Source organism: Pecten maximus, chromosome 3 (genome assembly GCF_902652985.1).
Source record: "Pecten maximus chromosome 3, xPecMax1.1, whole genome shotgun sequence".
In the NCBI taxonomy this organism is placed as follows: domain Eukaryota; kingdom Metazoa; phylum Mollusca; class Bivalvia; order Pectinida; family Pectinidae; genus Pecten; species Pecten maximus.
This window is the reverse complement of record NC_047017.1, coordinates 10,915,942-10,940,072: the sequence shown is the minus strand read 5'-3', so window position 1 is coordinate 10,940,072 and position 24,131 is coordinate 10,915,942. Positions and strand designations below refer to the sequence as shown.

At 33.6% G+C, this 24,131-nt stretch overlaps 1 protein-coding gene across 1 annotated transcript in view; it reads right to left on the bottom strand.

Annotated features, from left to right (window-relative positions):
* Nucleotides 1-600: 600 nt before the first annotated feature.
* The window catches only part of LOC117323184 (inositol-tetrakisphosphate 1-kinase-like), a 40,951-nt gene continuing 17,420 nt past the window's right edge, over nucleotides 601-24,131 (bottom strand). Inside the window, exons 4-10 of the mRNA XM_033878235.1 lie at nucleotides 19,522-19,639; nucleotides 12,863-12,961; nucleotides 7,490-7,533; nucleotides 6,555-6,714; nucleotides 5,546-5,613; nucleotides 4,026-4,200; nucleotides 601-3,037 (exon numbers count right to left, since the gene is read on the bottom strand). Coding sequence (XP_033734126.1) covers nucleotides 2,661-3,037; nucleotides 4,026-4,200; nucleotides 5,546-5,613; nucleotides 6,555-6,714; nucleotides 7,490-7,533; nucleotides 12,863-12,961; nucleotides 19,522-19,639 — 1,041 coding nt within the window. The 3' untranslated portion in view covers nucleotides 601-2,660. The remainder of the gene's footprint in view (nucleotides 3,038-4,025; nucleotides 4,201-5,545; nucleotides 5,614-6,554; nucleotides 6,715-7,489; nucleotides 7,534-12,862; nucleotides 12,962-19,521; nucleotides 19,640-24,131) is intronic.

Here is a 24,131-nt window from a genome sequence, read left to right as displayed (position 1 = left end):
ATATTATGTCAAAAACACAATGGATTTTATTGTTTATAACTAATATTATGTCATAATCACAATAAATGTTTATAACTGTAATGTTATGTTATAAACACAATAGACATTTATTGTTTATAACTGTAATGTTATGTCATAACACAATAGATTTTATTGTTTATAACTAATATTATGTCATAATCACAATAAATGTTTATAACTGTAATGTTATGTCATAAACACAATAGATTTTATTGTTTATAACTGTAATATTATGTCATAATCACAATAAATGTTTATAACTGTAATGTTATGTCATAAACACAATAGATTTTATTGTTTATAACTGTCACATTATGCCATAAACACAATAGATTTTTATTACATACTTCCATTTTGAGAATACCTTAATTGTGTAATCAAATCTCATCATGGCAGGGAAAACTTGGAGTAGATGTGTACTGTTATACTGTAGTTATCTTTTATAAGCCCAGGGGGCTACCTATATAATCTTTTGTTTGAATGTAAAGGATGCCTTTTTTCAGGATGATAAAATAAGCAGACGTGGACTTATTGCTGGACAAATAGCTTCTTACTCGAACATCTGAAGCAGATTTTTAACTTAACATCATTTGCTGAGTTTTAAGCGAAACAAAGCTAAATGGTGTGTGATTACACTGTTTTGTTCAGTGTCAACATCACAACAGCTATACAAAGTATAAAAATACCCTGACATTAAAAATTCCGTCTAACTAACAATTCGGACTGAAAATACTTATAATCTAAAACTACAGCTAAATCATGTTTGTCTGACATTGACTAAAACTGGATAAAACACCGATTTGGAACTTATTCGAAAGATAGCTATAACGTATGTATTAAAATTCTAACCAGGTACGCAGATGTTCGTATACATCATAGACTAGTTATATATCCTGGGGGGAAAACTAAAAACAAACTAAATAGTGTTCAACAAAGACTGATCAATTAGTCCTGTCTCTAGGTTTGTAGCGCTTGTTTAGTTAAACCTTTGTGTGACTGGCATTGGTTCTGAAATTGGGGACAATTAACGGTAAAATCACATTTCTTCGGACATATTGTCATTGTTATCTGATGCTTGCTGCTAATGTTGTATGTAGTACAAGTGTATATGTATCATGATATATATATGGATATATTTTTTTTACTTTTTTTTGTTTTGTTTTTTTTTTAACAAAAAAGGTATTTTGAGGATACATTACTGTTATCTGAGGAAAACACTGAACTTATATACCATATACACGATATAACGAGACTACAGTATGGAAGAAAACATGTTGAATTATTGCTAAATTACTGTCTCAACAAATGTCTGGATAGAACAAATGCTTGTATAAATAAAAAATTTACTGAAGGTCTCACAGTTATTTTATTGATTAAATAGATATTCATTGTTTTGTTTAAATTTCTTCCAAATAGTTCAGCTCACTACAAAATTATATAACTACAATTTAATGATAAAAATATTTATATAAAATGCCTGTATCCCTATAACTATAACAAGAAGCCAAAAGGACCTGTACCACTCACCTGCTAGTGATACAATGTATAAATTTAATTATCAAACTTTGTAGCCTTTCATCCTGACATCATATGACCCTGTGCCTCTTGGACATCCATAGATATAAACATATTGACCTCCTGTGACCTTGAAAGTAGGTTAATGTCATTGATTTGATCATACATGGAAGCCATTCATCTCAGCAAGCTACTCAATCAATATCATCACCTTTTGCCTTCAGTTATTGAGAAAAAGTGTTCAAAAGAAAACTTTGACATCAGATAATGAAATGGACGGATGGACGCCTCACCATGGCATAAGCTCCCTCACCCATTGAGCAGGTGATCTAACAATGTTTTAGTGACAAGCAGTAAAACTAAGAATTAAATGGTATTACTAAATCTTCCTGTAAGTTATAGGTGTTATAAAATGCACAGCTACAAATTTGCATATAAACACTATCTAAGAGGTAAATAAGACACAGGGGTCAAGGTCATTAGAGTAAAACCTACACAATGTTATCTGCCTGATGTTGTCCACGATCTGAAACATTTTATAAAATTACATTTACAAAAACACCTGCAAGCCATATATTATTTCAAAGAGAGGTGTATCTTTCTTTAGAGTTGCCTCTCCTACACTGCCAGATGGATATTTTTGATTGACGACAAATGCTGAGAGTATTTGTGTTCAACATTTGATGGAGGTTTATTGGTTTAAATTTGTCTACACTCCATTAACAGCCAATATATTTTATATAGAGTTAAATTTTCAGTGGTGAAAGTTAAATGTCCCTCAGGACTTTTTAAATCCACAATAAGTTAAAGACCATGGCCAGTAGACCATAATATAATGTATGTTTTGGCTCAATATATTTCATAGTGCGATATGTATTAGATAGCAGTAACTGTTGATTATTCAATTATCAAAACTTAAATAAAAAACCTATCACATGCAATTTTGAAAAAGGAAGAAATGTTTGAAGCTTTTAGAAAGACATCAATAAGCAGATATATCACTTTGTGTGAGTGACCTTTGACCCTATTTTTCACCTCTCGCATACGATCACAGGTAGATTATAACTCACACCTGTAGTTAAAATAGAAAGTCCTGCATAGATTAGAGTAACTCCCGTGTGGGTTTAGAGGCTATGTTCTACACAGCCATTGATTGGCTGTTTCCACGGTATGACATCTGATTTCGCTCGATTTTCCACTTGCACACTTAAATCCTCACTCAAGCTTTTGGCCTGACACATTTGTACCGTTTTGTTCCCACTTGACAAAAACAAATTATCACAACACTTGCTGCAAACACCACTGTGCTCTTCTGGTTCAGGAGAGGAATATTTCAATCGCTTTCGTCGATCACAGTAGCCATTTTCCAGTGGTAGATGGTGGCCATTGTGTTTATTTCCCGCCAAACTCCGATCGTTTCCCGTGTTGGCAGCTTGTCGGTTCATCAGGGTCATTAGATGGTTACAGAGTAACTGGACGAATCCGTCAACTCCTTCGTACCCTAGAATAAACAGGATACAATTAATTAACGAATAAAGACTCGCTGATTTAGGTGAGCTTGACACATACCGTTATCTTTTTCTAACAATGAAGTGTTCTATTTCTGCCTCAAATTTGCAAAGCAAAGAACAAGCTATTGTATATTTCATATACAGAATACCAAAGTTACATGCTGTATGCAACAAATGGTACCACCTTCAAGTTGTAACTTTTGTTCACGAAGTGAAAGTATTCTAGAGTCTTTGTTTAAAAGATTATATTAAGAGAACGTTTTATTTGTTTCAATTAGTGTACCAATCTTCTTTTACCGAAAAAAAGCGTGAGGTGTGCTTATTAGGTCAAATACAGAATACATTGTTTATTCAAACAAAATATTATTCAAAATGTCAATGAACAAAAAAATCTCCATTAAAACTGCCTTCACCATACAGATTTAAGACTGTTGAGTATTTGATTCTAGCAACTCTGAGTCTTAACTAAGAAATTAGAAATTTTAGCAATTATTTAGACTTTTTTGGGCCCCAGAACCTCAGCCCCTTGGGATCAGTCAGGGCCGATATATTGTATACCCTCAAACTGCCATCCCATACTGATGATACTGAAGTTTAACCAAAGATAGTCAAACATATGATCTCTGTATATAAACTATAGTAAAGCTTATCGCCTCTCCAGGGGGGAACTTGAGGCCCATTTAAGGGTCATGAAATTCACAATTTTGGTACAACACATTAAGACCCTTTCATCTATGAAGAGTATTTGATTCAACCTTATTTGGGTCTTCAAAAGAAGATTTTTGAAGTTTTAGGTAATTTGACCCATTCTAGGCCCACCAAGCATTGGGGACCACATAACTTACAATTTAGGTTGAACTTTGACAAAAGAAGGTTTCCGCAAAATTTTATTGGACGACAGACAGGTGACCTAAAAAGGTATTTGAAACACTGCCTTAAATGAATCTGTGTATTGTAGTATTGTGAGTGGAAATATACCTGGGAAGGCGTTGATGTCAATCACAGCATATTTTTTAGTGATACAGTCGACAATTACATCAATGCCGAACAGTTGTATCTGAAACTCAAGGCCGACAACTTGTCCTAGTTCCTTCAGCAGTTCAAGGTCAGGTTTAGCTGGGGAATCTGTCTGATTAGGGTCCCCGTCGTCTAACTGTACAAAAGGTCAAAGGTCAAAACATGTGGTGTATTAATTGATAGTGATGGGTTAACATTACTATTTTTACTGAAATTATGATTCATTTAAAAAATCCGATTTCTAATTAATTTTCACAGACAATATATTTATTGTCACTTTTTGCTTAATTTGAAATTTTCCATTGACAAATATCATGTAATAAAGAGGAATTATAAATATTATCACTTTATCATTATAAATAATATCACTTTATCATTATAAATATCATCACTTTATCATTATAAATAATATCACTTTATCATTATAAATATCATCACTTTATCATTATAAATATTATCACTTTATCATTATAAATATCATCACTTTATCATTATAAATAATATCACTTTATCATTATAAATATCATCACTTTATCATTATAAATATCATCACTTTATCATTATAAATATCATCACTTTATCATTATAAATATTATCACTTTATCATTATAAATATCATCACTTTATCATTATAAATATCATCACTTTATCATTATAAATATTATCACTTTCTGTTATTGTTTATGAATATATCACATTTCACTTTAACAGTCCATTAGTAATATGATACTCATGTTACATCACTCAGGTGTTTGATACTCATGTTACATCACTCAGGTGTTTGATACTCATGTTACATCACTCAGGTGTTTGATACTCATGTTACATCACTCAGGTGTTTGATACTCGTGTTAAATCACTCAGGTGTTTGATACTCATGCTACATCACTCAGGTGTTTGATACTCATGCTACATCACTCAGGTGTTTGATACTCATGCTACATCACTCAGGTGTTTGATACTCATGCTACATCACTCAGGTGTATGATACTCATGTTACATCACTCAGGTGTTTGATACTCGTGTTAAATCACTCAGGTGTTTGATACTCGTGTTACATCACTCAGGTGTTTGATACTCATGCTACATCACTCAGGTGTTTGATACTCATGTTACATCACTCAGGTGTTTGATACTCGTGTTACATCACTCAGGTGTTTGATACTCATGTTACATCACTCAGGTGTTTGATACTCATGTTACATCACTCAGGTGTTTGATACTCATGTTACATCACTCAGGTGTTTCATACTCATGTTACATCACTCAGGTGTATGATACTCATGTTACATCACTCAGGTGTATGATACTTATGTTACATCACTCAGGTGTTTGATACTCATGTTACATCACTCAGGTGTATGATACTCATGTTACATCACTCAGGTGTTTGATACTCATGTTACATCACTCAGGTGTTTGATACTCATGTTACATCACTCAGGTGTTTGATACTCATGTTGCATCACTCAGGTGTTTACCTCCGTAAGGGCGTTTGAGCAATTTGGCTTGGATATCTGACTGGAATCAAAATAAATTGTTTCTTGGTCTGAAAAACAAAATTAAATACCTATATCTGTTATATATATTTATTTAAGTCTTTGGATAAGATTCAAAATAAGATTTAAATATTTACAAGATCTGAGATTTGAAACAAACATCTTCCACATAAAGCAAATTAGCTTAGTAGATAAGACTATTTTTTTTTTTTTAGATTTTAATAATGTATTTAGAAATAGAGGTGTACATCATATAATCATATATTTCTATTATGACAGAGTACCAGTATTTTACGGGATTCCCAGCCTGATGGACAGGTAGAAATATATTATATTTGTAGAGACTAAAAGCTGAGTGCTGGATGAGGTAACACCGAATTACAGTAGAGGGGCATATATGGAGACCATTCATGGGACACATGGTTGGTTTGGTTTTACAAATTTGAGATATGTAATTCCATACAGGTACAGTAAACTTTCCATATACATATATATATTGTATAGGGAACATAGCAGGAGTGTGGATAATTGATAGTTTGGATATTAACAGCATTCTGCTGTATTTTGTAGCTCGTTGGAATTTATATTCTTGAAATGAATATTAAATATCTGAAACAAAATTTAGGAGAGGCAAATGGATTCTAGCCATTAATCAAAAATTAATTACCTGGTAATGTTATTTATTTGGTAAATTTGGTAAAGTTAACCCACTTTTTCAATAGTATGATTCTGAGTAATCTCCCCTTTAACCCACTATTTTAATAGTATGATTCTGAGTGATCTCCCCTTTAACCCGATTTTTCAATAGCATGATTCTGAGTGATCTCCCCTTTAACCCACTTTTTCAATAGTATGATTCTGAGTGATCTCCCCTTTAACCCACTTTTTCAATAGCATGATTCTGAGTGATCTCCCCTTTAACCCGATTTTTCAATAGTATGATTCTGAGTGATCTCCCCTTCATAGGAAAGTGTTTTATAATGATACCTACCCTCATTGTAGAAATTTTTGAGCGAAGGTCTCTCAGTGATGTACTGTTTATCTCCTATCACGAAGACTTTGTACAGGACGGCGTTATGGTTGATGAAAGTCTGTGCTACACACGGAGGCTGGACGTCCTTCAAGCCGCTCTCATTGAAAATAATGCACATCTGAAATGTCAAGGTCAAGCAATTGTTAACTCTGGACGTTCACTAATACAGACAACTTTTTGAGTTGTTCACGATGGCTGGACTGAGGAGTATAGATCAGCAGGGAATCAAACTTTGAAATGTGTGGAAATACGAATTAAGGTGTTAAAATCAACTGGTCTCTGAAATATACTTTATCACATAGCTAATATAACTATATTAGATATGGTCCGATTTTTATAAATTCTCAATGGATAAAACATAGGCATGTTGAGGTTAATAATTCGGGGTATTGACCTGATGTTTTTATTTTCAGAAACACCAAGTCAATATTGCGTTTATGCATGATGTCATAATCATTGTGACATTACAATAAATGTCCCAGTGTAAATTTCCTGTTATCAAGATAAATATAATGCTATTCCACCCTTTTACAAACAAGATTCATATCCAATACAAAAATGAAGGACCTTTGATTCGGTCAATGCAAAATTGTGATGTGATACTGATTTGGTAGAATCTAAAATGATGACATCAGGCTTCAACCTCAGTCAATATTTGATTCTACCGGGTGGGCACAACATCATATTGACCTCACCAAAAGTTCATATTGATAATGAACATAAGCTAGACTGAGGTCTGACTCAAGGTCAAATCATACAAATCACTATGACATTATTTACAAATGAGATATATTTTGTATGTTGTGATGGGGGTTGTGGAGAAGCATATTATATCGTAACTATAAAATCATGACTATAGCAAGGAAGTCATGACTAAGACAGGGAAAACTTACCTTATGGGACAGGCTTGTGCTATGAGCAACTATCGGTTTACAAACTGTAAATAAAATCATGGAATTAACAATTGTGATCGAATTCAATTAAAAACCAATGTAACATCAGTTAGAGTCAATATAAATGTTAACACTCAACATCTTCAAGTCTGTGTCGAGGATTAGTTAAAACAAAACATTTCAGCAAATATCAGTCTCCCACAGGATGTGAAATTACATGACAAGGATGCACAGATGATGAAATTCTGGAGGAACTATCTTAACACTCTGATTATGAGTGTTTGACAAACCCATGCTCATGAATACAGTTCTAGTCACTCATATCGTAGGAGACAGAGCCCGGACTATCTTTTTATTTGATGTAGGTCAAATCTTAAAATGTAGGGCAAAGTGACCTACTTTTGGTACAGATCATGATTCAGGGATAATCTTCAAATAGAGAATGAAATCTAATTAAAATTTAATAAAGTATAAACAGCCTGTGACCTGAGAGTCAACTCTATAAAGGAACAAGTTCATACATTCTTTATACAGTAGCATAAAAACTATATAGTCTTAAAGGTCAGTGGAGTAAAAAATTGTTAGAAGATGTTGACACCGATAGCTTTGCCATCGACTGCTGATATTATCACACACCAGGGATGATTCTATAATACACCACTCTAAATGTCGGGCATCCGGGCCACCACAGTAGAATATTACAAAACAATGCAATATTATCTCTCATTTCAATGGAACTTGTGAAAAGAAGAAGCTCTATATATTCAATGAATTCAAATGTTTCACTAGTTTTTACTTATCATTATAATGTGGCTATAACTTGTTCTTTTTTAATGCATACAATAGTATTTATGGTAAAAACAGTTTTTTCAAGGGTTTCTGAATTCTTTTATTTTTGCCATTTTGAAGATCACTTATTATCTCACACAAGAATTACACATAATTATAGTGTATGTCTCGCCTGTTCCGCTTGTCAGTATAAGTGTTATACAAATTCCAAAATTCACTAAAATTTCAGTATTTTTTCTCCGAAACTCCCCCAAAAAATCTCCATTTGGTAGTATAGAAACACTCTGTATACATAATAGACATGTGTAAATATTGATGCCTTGCAGAACAAATATCAAATTTCACAAAATCACTAATTCTCAAAGTTCATTACAATATATAATAAACAGATTAGGACTACACTTGAACGATACATTATGATAATCTTTTTGAAAGACATCAATTTCAACCATTTTTTTGTGACAATGTGTCAAATGCATGCTCCTAAATCCATCCAAATACCTTCATGCACAGCGGCCACACACATGACTGAAATATGCTGACTGGTGTACACATCTGTCACTGAGCTTATTTATCATTGCATTGTGTACACTACAGGGATTTAATGTATGTCCAGCTGACAATCAGTGAAACACATAATTCATATGATGAAAAGATCCTCTAATCTGACAAAATTATCAATACAGCAATAGGCAGCAAATCATTTATTGATTTATTTATATTCAGGCAGAATGTCCTTTAAAAAGACGTAGTGTATTTATCTACAAAAATGCTACTTTCAGACAATCACTGAAGTTTATATACTGCTACCATAGCAACAACACAAAATATCCCTCTAATAAATAACCTTTAGGCCAGTACATACAGCTGTTACCATGGCAACATGAATGTCTCTCTTATAACCTCCATGATGGTAAATGAAACTGCAACCATGGCAACACAAATTGCCCTTCTTATAACCTTCAGGATAGCTCATACAACTATTACCTCAGCAACAGCACCAAAATATTCCTCTACCTTCAGGATAGTCTAAACAACTGTTACCATAGCAACAACACAAAATATACCTCTTATAACGTTCAGGATAGTTCATACAACTGTTACCATAGCAACAACACAAAATATACCTCTTATAACCTTCAGGATGGGCTATACAACTGTTACCATAGCAACAACACAAAATAACCATCTTATAACCTTCAGGATGGGCCATACAACTGTTACCATAGCAACAACACAAAATATCCCTCTTATCAGTTCCAGGATGGTCCATACGACTGTTGCCATTGCGACAGCACAAAATATCCCCCTATAATCTTCAGGATGGTCCATACGACTGTTGCCATTGCGACAACACAAAATATCCCTCTATAATCTTCAGGATGGTCCATACAACTGTTGCCATAGCAACAGCTCAACATATCCCTCTACAACCTTTAGGATAGTCCAACTATTACTCTGTGACTACAGCAGAATTTACAGACCACAGAACTAAACTAGTCAGCCAAATATCTACTACTACTGATGTTCCATAGAAACAGGACTAGGCAGTATATGTTACTGATGTTCTATAGAAACAGGACTAGGCAGTATGTTACTGATGTTCTATAGAAACAGGACTAGGCAGTGTGTTACTGATGTTCTATAGAAACAGGACTAGGCAGTATGTTACTGATGTTCTATAGAAACAGGACTAGGCAGTATGTTACTGATGTTCCATAGAAACAGGACTAGACCGTATGTTACTGATGTTCCATAGAAACAGGACTAGGCAGTATGTTACTGATGTTCTATAGAAACAGGACTAGGCAGTATGGTACTGATGTTCTATAGAAACAGGACTAGGCAGTATGTTACTGATGCTCTATAGAAACAGGACTAGGCAGTATGGTACTGATGTTCTATAGAAACAGGACTAGGAAGTATATGTTACTGATGTTCTATAGAAACAGGACTAGGCAGTATGTTACTGATGTTCCATAGAAACAGGACTAGGCAGTATGTTACTGATGTTCTATAGAAACAGGACTAGGCAGTACGTTACTGATGTTCTATAGAAACAGGACTAGGCAGTATGTTACTGATGTTCTATAGAAACAGGACTAGGCAGTAAGTTATTGATGTTCCACAGAAACAGGACTAGGCAGTATGTTACTGATGTTCTATAGAAACAGGACTAGGCAGTACGTTACTGATGTTCTATAGAAACAGGACTAGGCAGTATGTTACTGGTGTTCTATAGAAACAGGACTAGGCAGTATGTTACTGATGTTCTATAGAAACAGGACTAGGCAGTATGTTACTGATGTTCTATAGAAACAGGACTAGGCAGTATTCTCCAGTATTATAGTTGATAGACTATTAACTAAACATATAGTACAATAGTTCTCTCTGTTAGAAGGCCTCTGATGGATGATGGTGGAAATACTTGACCCTCCATTTTCCCAATCCGTTACCATGGAAGCAGTCTCTGTGGACACTGGACTTATCCCTCTATCTCTATATGTTACACACATAACTTTCTGTAGAAATAGGACTGCCTGCTGGCTCCAATCATGTCCCTAGTCAGTCACTGTACAGAAGTGACATTTCCACAACCTATTTTGATAAATCATTATCTACATGTACACCACCAGCCATGGTAGGAGGATATATTGGAACAATGTGTTCCAATTATATATACTCCCTGTCCGATCTGGTACTACAGTATCTAATAATATTGCTGTTTTCTTATCAAAGATGGACAGTAAGACCACTGTAGTCATATAGCTAGTCATGAACATTTTCTGGTCCCAAATGGTAAAATACTAATACTTAAGATTTAATTCCAGATACAAGATTTTAAAAAATCACTTTTTAGAATTTATAAACAGGTACATGTACAGCCAATGTTTCGTATCTACATAATGTATACTTGTTAAATTTCAAATTGCTATGATATAATAGTATTTCACAGTTGACCCAGTCGGGCTGAGTTCACATTTATATGGCTATAATATAATAATATTTCACGGTTGGCCCAGTCGGGCAAAGTACATATGTATCCATTGCTCGCCGCAACTTGCAAGCATTCTGCAATAAACAATTTCATACATTTCTTTGTATATAACAAATATTTGCTGGGTATATATTTTTCACATCACACTCTACATATAAATAAAACCGTAATAATCGCAATATATTGAGAAATTAAATCCCAGCAAACATTACTAACTATACAGTACCATAAAATGTGCAATACGAGCAATTATTTCTAACCATATATTACATCGAAAATTCTAACAAAATGGATGTCTAGAAATAAAAAAATAGGCCAAAAACTTATCTCAAATTAAACTTTGATCATAGTTAACGTACCACATATTTCTGACTGTAGTTAATGTACCACAGATTTCTGACCGTAGTTATATTTTAATTAATGTACCACAGATTTCTGACAGTAGTTAATGTACGACAGATTTCTGACTGTAGTTAATGTACGACAGATTTCTGACTATAGTTAATGTACCACAGATTTCTGACTGTAGTTAATGTACCACAGATTTCTGACCGTAGTTAATGTACCACAGATTTCTTACCATATAGTTACCGGTAATGTACCACAGATTTCTTACCATATAGTTACCGGTAATGTACCATAGATGTCTGCCCGTAGTTAATTATTTACCACAGATTTCTGACTCTAGTTAATGTACCACAGATTTCTGACCGTAGTTAATGTACCACAGATTTCTGACTGTAGATATAATGTACCAGATTTCTGACCGTAGTTAATGTACCACAGACTTCTAACCGTAGTTAATGTACCAGATTTCTGACCGTAAATAATGTAACACAGATTTCTGACAGTAGTTAATGTACCACAGATTTCTGACAGTAGTTAATGTACCACAGATTTCTGACAGTAGTTAATGTACCACAGATTTCTGACTTAGATATAATGTACCACAGATTTCTGACTCTAGTTAATGTACCACAGATTTCTGACTGTAGATATAATGTACCAGATTTCTGACCGTAGTTAATGTACCACAGACTTCTAACCGTAGTTAATTTACCCCATATTTCTGACAGTAGTTAATGTACCACAGATTTCTGACTGTAGATAATGTAACACAGATTTCTGACCGTAGTTAATGTAACACAGATTTCTGACTGTAGATAATGTAACACAGATTTCTGACCGTAGTTAATGTAACACAGGTTTCTGACTCTAGTTAATGTAACACAGGTTTCTGACTCTAGTTAATGTAACACAGATTTCTAACCGTAGTTAATTTACCCCATATTTCTGACAGTAGTTAATGTACCACAGATTTCTGACTGTAGATAATGTAACACAGATTTCTGACCGTAGTTAATGTAACACAGATTTCTGACTCTAGTTAATGTAACACAGGTTTCTGACCATAGTTAATGTAACACATATTTCTGACCATAGTTAATGTACCATAGATTTCTGACCGTAGTTGATTATGTACCACAGATTTCTGATCGTTATATCTATGCCTGTGTCATTATTTTAAAGTGAATCTAAAAAAATTTACTTGTCCGTGTAAAGGTTTTTTCCATACGATTTCTTACCAAAAGGGAACTTGACGTTGGCTTGCTGTAGGCGCGCCTTATTAATGCTGATATCTGTCGTGGTCAGCTCGACGAAGGTAGGGGTAAACACACAGGAATCTGTAAACAAAACAAGACGTCATACGGGGTCATGCCTTTTCTCACATTCCACTCTACTCTAACGGATAAAGGAGGCAAACTTTACTTCCATAGCACAGTAAAACCTGTTAACTTAAATATTCATATCAATATCCTGTAATACGCCCCAAGGGCCAACATACTCCCCGAGGGCCGACATATGCCCAGAGGGCCAACATACGCCCCGAGGGCCAATACATCAACTCTTGCTATAAGCAGAGTTCGGGCTACAATTGATGCTGAAATTTGTTATCATTTGTTAGCACTTTTCTGATCTGCTGAAGTCAAGGGTGGGCTTATTACCAGTCATGGGCTTTTTTCTCCAGACAACGATAGGCTTATTACCAGTCATGGGCTTTTTGTAGACAAGTATGGGCTTATTACCAGTCAAGGGCTTTTTGTAGACAAGTATGCATTATTACCAGTCATGGATTTTTGTAGACAAGGATAGGCTTATTACCAGTCATTGTGTTTTTGTAGACAAGTATGGGCTTATTACCAGTCATGGATTTTTTCCAGACAAGGATAGGCTTATTACCAGTCATTGTGTTTTTGTAGACAAGGGTGGGTTTATTACCAGTCATGGGCTTTTTGTAGACAAGGGTGGGTTTATTACTAGTCACAGATTTTTGTAGACAAGGCTTATAATTACCAGTCAAGGGCTTTTTTTCCAGACAAGGATATGTTTATTACCAGTCATTGTGTTTTTGTAGACAAGTATGGGCTTATTACCAGTCATTGTGTTTTTGTAGACAAGGATGTGTTTATTAGTCATGGGTTTTGTAGACAACGGTGGACTTTTTACCAATCAAGTGCTGTTTGTAGACAAAGGTGGGCTTTTTTGTCAAATAGAGTACCAGAGTATTCCTTTTAATTTTTGTTTTTTATATTGCTGATTGGCTATTAACTTCCAATTTTAATTTTTCATAACTTCTATGTCCAAGTAAACTATAAATGTATTTCTAATTCTTCATCACTTCTTAGTCCAAGTTAAAATCAATCAGGTTTTACTATACAAGCAAAATGTCCACTACACACTTAGTCATGATCACTCAAAGGCTTGTTACGGTATGGAAATCCCACTAAACTATTAGTCACTCAGAGGCTTGTTACGGTATGGAAATGGTGTCACAAAAATATCAAATCACAATTTCAAAACTGATGCCTGTAAGTAGTGTTTCACACTAAAGCAAAAGAAAAAAAAATAGTCTCCATGATCTGAATACTACATAAAATGCAAGATGTACAAAAATGAACATTCAAACACTTAAACATTTCTGAAACATGTGAAACAAAGTGCAATGGAAGCTTCATGTATGATCCTTAATGAATGAGAAAGAACCATCACAACATCAAATTGAATAAAATTGAATTTTTCTTGTTATTTTCTCACGTTCAGATTTTAATTTCCTCATTTTCTTTATCATTTTGTAAACTTAGTTTGAATACAATCTTTTTATTTTTCCCCTCAAAATAAACATACAAAAAAATGTATCTATGAAATTTATACAGGATATAGATCAATAATATAACAGATAATAAATCCTTATAATTTTTTTGTTTGTTTTTTGTTTTGTTTTTGTTTTTTTTAATTTGATTCTTTTTATTTAGATAGATTTATCAATTAATTAATCAATTTTTATTTGTTATTTTTCATCTTTTTACTTACTTTTTATTTTCTATTATATTTTTATTTCATGTCTTTTTAACTAAATCAAGTATATAAAGACATATATAGTGAGGAACAGACACACTCCCAGAGACCGGAGATATACATATACTGTGACCCTAAATATACCTAGTACATTGTATACACAGCACACCATTCTATGTTTAAACAAGGATAGATAGTATTGCAACAGCAATACAAAGTCCCCTGCCTGAGCTAGAAGTGCATCTATTCATTTCCCATTTTTTTTTGAAAAATGGTTTTTCGAAAAAAACAAATATGGGATGCACAACTACATGTTATACTGATCATGTATACCAAGTTTCGTCAAGATCGGAGTGGTACTTTAGGAGGAGCTGTCCGGACAACTATTGCGTGACAGACAGACAGACGGACGGAGGGTAAACCTAGAGTCCCCCCGTTTTTCAAACGGCAGGGGACTAATAATATACCCTAACCCTAGCACAGTACACCATTCTATGATTAAATAATATATGTATACCCTAACTCTAGATATACCTAGTACAGCACACCATTCTATGTTTAAATAATATACCTATACCCTAACCCTAGATATACCTAGTACAGCACACCATTCTATGTTTAAATAATATACCTATACCCTAACCCTAGATATACCTAATACAGCACACCATTCTATGTTTAAATAATATACATATACCCTAACTCTAGATATACCTATAGTACAGCACACCATTCTATGTTTAAATAATATACGTATACCCTAACCCTAGATATACCTAATACAGCACACCATTCTATGTTTAAATAATATACCTATACCCTAACCCTAGATATACCTAGTACAGCACACCATTCTATGTTTAAATAATATACGACTATACCCTAACCCTAGATATACCTAATACAGCACACCATTCTATGTTTAAATAATATACCTATACCCTAACCCTAGATATACCTATGGTACAGCACACCATTCTATGTTTAAATAATATATGTATACCCTAACCCTAGATATACCTAATACAGCACACCATTCTATGTTTAAATAATATACGACTATACCCTAACCCTAGATATACCTATGGTACAGCACACCATTCTATGTTTAAATAATATACGACTATACCCTAACTCTAGATATACCTAGTACAGCACACCATTCTATGTTTAAATAATATACGTATACACTAACTCTAGATATACCTAGTACAGCACACCATTCTATGTTTAAATAATATACGTATACCCTAACCCTAGATATACCTATAGTATACGTACAGCACACCATTCTATGTTTAAATAATATACCTATACCCTAACCCTAGATATACCTAGTACAGCACACCATTCTATGTTTAAATAATATACCTATACTCTAACCCTAGATATACCTAATACAGCACACCATTCTATGTTTAAATAATATACCTATACTCTAACCCTAGATATACCTAATACAGCACACCATTCTATGTTTAAATAATATACCTATACCCTAACCCTAGATATACCTAGTACAGCACACCATTCTATGTTTAAATAAGTAAACAGTAACATTGATTACTTGTAAGTAGAGTTACAATCCACATCACTAACATAATCAGCCTACTCCAGACAATAAATCGGGGTTACCACACATTTGAATCTCTTAATGAATAGTTTCAAGTGATTGGTCCAATCTGTCAGAAAATCACTGTCCTGCCTTTTTCAAAATCATAAAGAACAAGCCAGCTTATTTCAGTAGAATTGTGTATATGCTGATAAATACACCTGGGCTATATTTGTAACACTTTTACTTTGTCTCAGAAATTATTGATTCAGTTTACCTGTACAGGTGGATTTTTTTGGTGTGTTAATTAGCCAAGCCAGTATGAGAGTTCTGTACATAACTGTACCTTATGATTTCTAAAGTATAGTCATCTTTCAATTTCCTTTCTATACATCCATTTGGTTGTGTATGATATCAGTCCTACAATTTTTCATGTAATATAAATACAGACATATAACATAGAAGTAAACTGTTCGCCATGTCAATCCCACAAAGAAATTGTCACAAGGCGATATATAACGGATGTATAAATACATGTTTCTGTAATAGAAAGTACTTAAGGAGGTATAGTACCTTACACACTTTAAAACATATGCATAAGAGTTACCCCCCTTACTACAACACCAACATTGCAGGGGTATACATCTTATTCTTGAGTAAAAATATGACTCAAATGAATGATCGAGTCATCAACTTCTATTACAATTCATGAACTATAATATTTCCAGCAAACTCCTCTGGAAAGAAGGTACATTATATATAGGTATTCAATATCAGGTTATCTTTCTAGTTAGATAGACATTTCCAAAAAGAATCGTTTTTAAAATAGCCTCATTCCTTAATTCTCAAAATCAACATATTCTTGCATAAGAAATTCTCTTATTGTAAAAACAAGTAGAATTTAAGTACCAATACTTCTAGTTATTTTCTGAACCCAAAATTAATGCCTTGTTAGCTTTACTATGTTAAAGTCTATCATCAATGATCTTTTTAAATAAGTGTATCAACATTTGTCTGTTTTCCTTTGTCAATTCAAATGTCTTTTTATTGACTTAATAAGTACTAGTAAATAAGTTCTAGATTATCTCCCCTTGTTTCAAACTTCGTCATTCAGGTTTATTATATTGAGACTAAATTTATAAAGCTTTATTTCATATTTAATGTTAATATTCTATATAGAAGGGCCAGTCTTATCGAAAAGCCACAAGTTCTGCTTTATAAACCTGTTTTCCGAGGTGTAAATCACCACAGGAGTAGCTAGAACCCCCTGGGGGCACTAACAAGTCTATGCACCGACAGCATTAATATTAAAACTTATACATTTTTAACCATCCCCAAACTTATGTAATGTTCATTTCAAATTTTCAGAAGAAAGGCATCTTAATACACAAATTACTGAGAAATCTGATTAAATAGTCCCACACCTAAGTCCAATGAAAACCGCTGATGTAATAAACATGCGGGATTTGTCCTCCCACCTAACACGCCATTACTTAGCAGAATGATGCAGCCATATATTTTCTGCTGAGGTCATATGATGGTTAGCAAGGTATTTTCCCTGGAGGCAAAACACACCGAGAAAGAATGCATCACCAGCCTATGTAGCGAGTGTTTGTAGTGGCAATACCATTATCTTTTAGTGTCAAAATGACCTGCTGACATGTTAGCAGGGTGTTGATGGTGTGATACCGATGGACATGTATACTCTGTAATATCTTATCTCTGCTGCTGATGCTGGAGTGTGAACAGACCCCTCATCTACCAGAATCCTTCTGTTCATCACTCAGAACCCTACATCTGTATTATACATTCAGACATGTGAGGGAAGAGGACTGGGTGTTGATGATATTTCACACAATTTATCTTAATTATACAAACATTTTTGCAATAATTTTTTTAAACTGGCTAGATTTATGAGTTTTTCACATAAAATTAAGATTTTTTTTCTTTTCTTAATTTCTGAAATCCTATCTAGCCTACTGCCCAAGTTAATGAGTATAGGATTAATACAAAATTTGTGATTTTTTAATATCGGAATTTACAAATAGTATATGCTTTAATATCTAAAAATATGGCTAAGTTCTTTTAATTCAAATACTTACTTAGAAATAATTTTAAATATATTAGATTATGGGTAACATTCTGACACGCAAGTCAATTAGGTCTCAATAAAGCATTCACATCAAATCTATTACAAGTGTATTTCAACTGGCTGTGCAAGTGTTCCATCATTTTTGACAGTTGATCTTTAAACCTTTAGCAAACAGACCAAATATGATTAATGTAGATGCCCATTATAGGAACAATAAGGGAATGAATAATTAGGGTTTTAAATACTTAAAAATTCAAACAAATTATGTGTACTTCAGAATAAATTGTTTGAAGTTTTCAAAAAATTAACCAGTAATTGACAGATGAAGGACAGATTATGATGGACATATGACGGACAGATTATGATGGACAAATTATGATGGACAGATGACAGACAGATTATGATGGACATATGATGGACAGATGACAAACAAATTATGATGGACATATGACGGACAGATTATGATGGACATATGATTGACGGATGACAGAAAGATTATGATGGACATATGATGGACAGATGACAGACAGATTATGATGGACATATGATGGACAAATGACAGACAGATTATGATGGACATATGATGGACAGATGACAGACAGATTATGATGGACATATGACGGACAGATGACAGACAGATTATGATGGACATATGACGGACAGATTATGATGGACATATGATGGACAGATGACAAACAAATTATGATGGACACATGACGGACAGATTATGATGGACATATGATTGACTGATGACAGACAGATTATGATGGACATATGATGGACAGATGACAAACAGATAATGATAAACATATGATGGACAGATTATGATGGACATATGACATACAGATTATGATGGACATATGATGGACAAATTATGATGGACAGATTATGATGGACAAATGACAAACAGATTATGATCGACAAATTATGATGGATATATGATGAACAGATGACAGACAGATTATGATGGACAGATGACAAACAAATTATGATGGACATATGATGGACAAAGTATGATGGACACATTTTAACTTGCAACCAATTTTGTTAAGTACAGTATAATCTGGGAAGTTATAAACAAGACCAAATAAATAAAATCTAATATTATGAAAAAATAGAATCATTCAAGGCAGGAAAGCATCTCAAATAGCAAAATTATGACAAATTAAAAGCAGGTCCACTCCCTCAAAAACAAAATCACAATCTAATCCAAATCCAGAAATTGTAAGAAAGGTCATTTCTACCTGAATCGAGTAGATGGCACCTCAGCAGTGTTTTGTATTGTTCGTTCCTGTCGATAAGATTCTTCAGAGAATCGAAAGTGTCTACCAATAAACAGGTAGGGTGACACCTGATGTAGTCCTGAAAATTAAAACACACAAATATTACTATCAATTAAGATCCAATGGTCTCACTATACATACAATTTTGTAATATTGATAAATCAGTCATATACATCTAAAAATGACATTTGTGAAATTGGCATCACAATCTTAGCACTGTGTGACATCATAATCTCAGCACCTGGTGACATCACAATTTAAGCACCTTGTGACATCATAATCACAGCACCTGGTGACATCACTATCTTAGCAACAGGTGACATCACAATCTTAGCACCTGTTAGCACCTGGTGACATCACAATCAAAGCACCTTGTGACATCATAATCACAGCACCTGGTAACATCACTATCTTAGCACCTGGTGGCATCACAATCTTAGCACCTTGTGACATCACAATCTTAGCAACAGGTGACATCACAATCTTAGCACCTTGTGACATCATAATCACAGCACCTGGTAACATCACTATCTTAGCACCTGTTAGCACCTGGTGACATCACAATCTTAGCACCGGGTGACATCACAATCTTAGCACCAGGTGACATCACAATCTTAGCACCTTGTGACATCATAATCTCAGCACCTGGTGACACCACAATCTTAGCACCGGGTGACATCACAATCTTAGCACCTGGTGACATCACTATCTTATAGCACCTGGTGACATTACAATCTTAGCACCTGGTGACATCATAATCTCAGCACCTGGTGACATCACAATCTTAGCACCTGGTGACATCACAATCTTAGCATCTAGTGACATCACAATCTTAGCACCTGATGACATCATAATCTTAGCACCTGATGACATCACAATCTTAGCACCTGATGACATCACAATCTTATAGCACCTGGTGACATTACAATCTTAGCACCTGGTGACATCACAATCTTAGCACCTGATGTCATCACAATCTAAGCACCTGATGAGATCACAATCTTAGCACCTGATGACATCACAATCTTAGCACCTGATGACATCACAATCTTATAGCACCTGGTGACATCACGATCTTAGCACCTTGTGACATCATAATCTTAGCACCTGGTGACATCATAATCTTAGCACCTGGTGACATCACAATCTTAGCACCTGGTGACATCACAATCTTAGCACCTGGTGACATCACAATCTTAGCACCTGGTAACATCACAATCTTAGCAGCTGGTAACATCACTAACTTAGCACCTGATGACATCATAATCTTATCACCGGGTGACATCACTATCTTATAATATATATAACTACTATATGTATGGGTATTGGTATATATATAACTACTATATGTATAGGTATTGGTATATATATAACTACTATATGTATGGGTATTGGTATATATATAACTACTATATGTATGGGTATTGGTATATATAACTACTATATGTATGGGTATTGGTATATATAACTACTATATGTATGGGTATTGGTATATATATAACTACTATATGTATGGGTATTGGTATATATATAACTACTATATGTATGGGTATTGGTATATATATATAACTACTATATGTATGGGTATTGGTATATATAACTACTATATGTATGGGTATTGGTATATATATAACTACTATATGTATGGGTATTGGTATATATATAACTACTATATGTATGGGTATTGGTATATATATATAACTACTATATGTATGGGTATTGGTATATATAACTACTATATGTATGGGTATTGGTATATATAACTACTATATGTATGGGTATTGGTATATATATAACTACTATATGTATGGGTATTGGTATATATAACTACTATATGTATGGGTATTGGTATATATATAACTACTATATGTATGGGTATTGGTATATATATAACTACTATATGTATGGGTATTGGTATATATATAACTACTATATGTATGGGTATTGGTATATATAACTACTATATGTATGGGTATTGGTATATATATAACTACTATATGTATGGGTATTGGTATATATGTAACTACTATATGTATGGGTATTGGTATATATAACTACCATATAAAAAATGTATGAAGTGTATAATTTCAAAATGTTTTGGTTTGGCGGGGACTGCACTCTGAGAGGATGGTAACCCAGACCACTTAAGAATTAATTATCTCCCTTTAGTTCAAAACTTAGGGATCGTAGGATTCAGGCTTCATTTCTCATTCCTTCTTAATAGATTCAGGATTACAAAGACAGGACCTGGTATATATACTCATAAATAAAAAATATGGGTCACGTTTTAAAAGAGGGCAACGACTTTAGAACCATGAAGAAACCTTTATATTTGAACACAATACCTGTACAATGTATAAAGGTTGAAGGAGTGCATATTTGGTCATAATGTCGTCTAACAAAACGCCCAGGTACCCTTCTCTAACAAAACACCCAGGTACCCTTCTCTAACATCAGTATTCAAACATTTTGGACAGTACAGTATATATTTACAATGATTTATAGAATGTGTACAGTATATGGTACATGGAAATGTGCCAGAAGTCTCCGGTATACAATGTATATTTAAGTCAATTGACCTTACACTTTGGGTAGGCCAACACTTTATTACCTGCCAGAAACCCTCCAATCAAGACTTCTCAATCAGAAATATATAGTTTGTAATTGATATCTCCTTATTTATAGAACACAATTGCATGTGACCGACATTGTCAGAATAAATGGTAAAATACACGGACATACCGGGTAGTCTGATTTTCACAGATAAGTAAAGTTCTTGTCTATATTGTTGTGAAGATATTGAAATATGGAAACCAGAGATTGTTTGAAGTATTGTTAGTTTTTAAAAACACAAATGAAAAAAAAGTTTTTTAAAACTTCAGATAAATGTTAAGTTTAAATTAACTTAATCAGAAGTTTTAATAAATCCTAGTAACTATAACAATATTGGCCAACTGATCAAGTTCTAATATAATTACACATCAAATCTGTAACACATATCACTTATATACAATTTTAATGAGCCTTATGAAGTTTTGTTATCCAGAATCTAAACTCAGATCACTAACTAACAAAACATCAATGCAAGCTGTGGTTTAATTTCTTTTTTACAAGTTTCGTTATTTTGCAGAAGTTTCTAAAAATGAAAGATTCCATAGGTAGCATCCTTGTGTCAGTAGTATAATTCACCAAAGTTTTTTAGTGGTCAATAATAATATGTAATATACAGAGTCTTTATCTGATAATAACCTCATACCAGGGCCCAGTTGTTCAAAAGATGATTAGCTTAATCACTTGATTAGTGAACATTTCATTTCTCAATTTGTTTCAAAACCTGTGAGTATAGCATCTTTAAATTATGCCAGTTGGAAGAGAATTAAGAATTACAGAATTTCATTAAGTTTTGTCAAGTTAGTTCTACCATAAATTACTATATCAGGATTTGAAAAATGTTGTTAAAATGTGATTAGCCTACACCTTTTGGACACCTGGGCCCTGGTAACCAGCCACTTTTTGTCCTGCAATACTTATTAGCCTGACAACTACTTATAATACCCTGTAATAAGTCCACGCACTACTCATTGCCAGGTAATAAACCCATCGTCATTTGGTATGGTATACTTAGTAAAAATTCTTGTCCTTTATATATACAGTGTATATATTAACTGCATCTCAATATCCATTTAATTCTTTTAAGTCTCAGCACACATTTTTTAAGGCCAGGATTAAAATATTGTTGGTTTGAACTCCCTTGATCCAGAATTTCTTATAAAACCGGTAAACTAACTAGACTAGAGCTCTGATGAGTTCCACAGGTCAAACTGTTAATGAAGCCTACAGAGATTCTTGTCATACTTGTGATATTTTACACATGACAGTGTATATACATAATGTTTATACAGCCTGTCTGCACCACAAGAATAATTACCAGAAATGTGTAACTGCTGTATGGAAATATTTTCCATTAATTAAAACAAATTTTTGATTATAGTAAACACCTTCAATAAAAAGTTTTCCTAAAAGAACCAGGGTTTTTAATCACTGATATCAGTGTATCTAGTGCATCATTAAGTGAATTTTCAATGTAATTCTATTTGTTATTCAGTGTTAATTATACAAGAATTCATCTACAACAAACTACAAATTCCATGGTAACCAAGAATTTAGGAATGTTCATAAAAACAATTAACACATGTGACACACTACACATCTACAATATTTATGAGCTTGGATTTCAAAATCTACTATACTCAAATCTATTTCTGTGTTTTTCTTCCCTCTACTAACTTAACATTTACCTGTCTTGTGGACATATGAGGTATCCAAAATTCAAGCTTCTTTTATTTTCCGGTCATGATCAGTTCTAAAACTTTTTAAAGAACTAAACATTCATTTGTCAAATCCAAGATGGCCACCAGCTCTCTGTCATTTTGTTTTCCAGATCTGACTCAAAAGTAAATGGAAATGGGGAAAACTAATTATTGATGGTATATAGCCTATACATTTCAAGCTTGAGAAATATACTTCTTGTAATATGTCTCAACAAATAGTGATACCAAGCTAAAACTGTG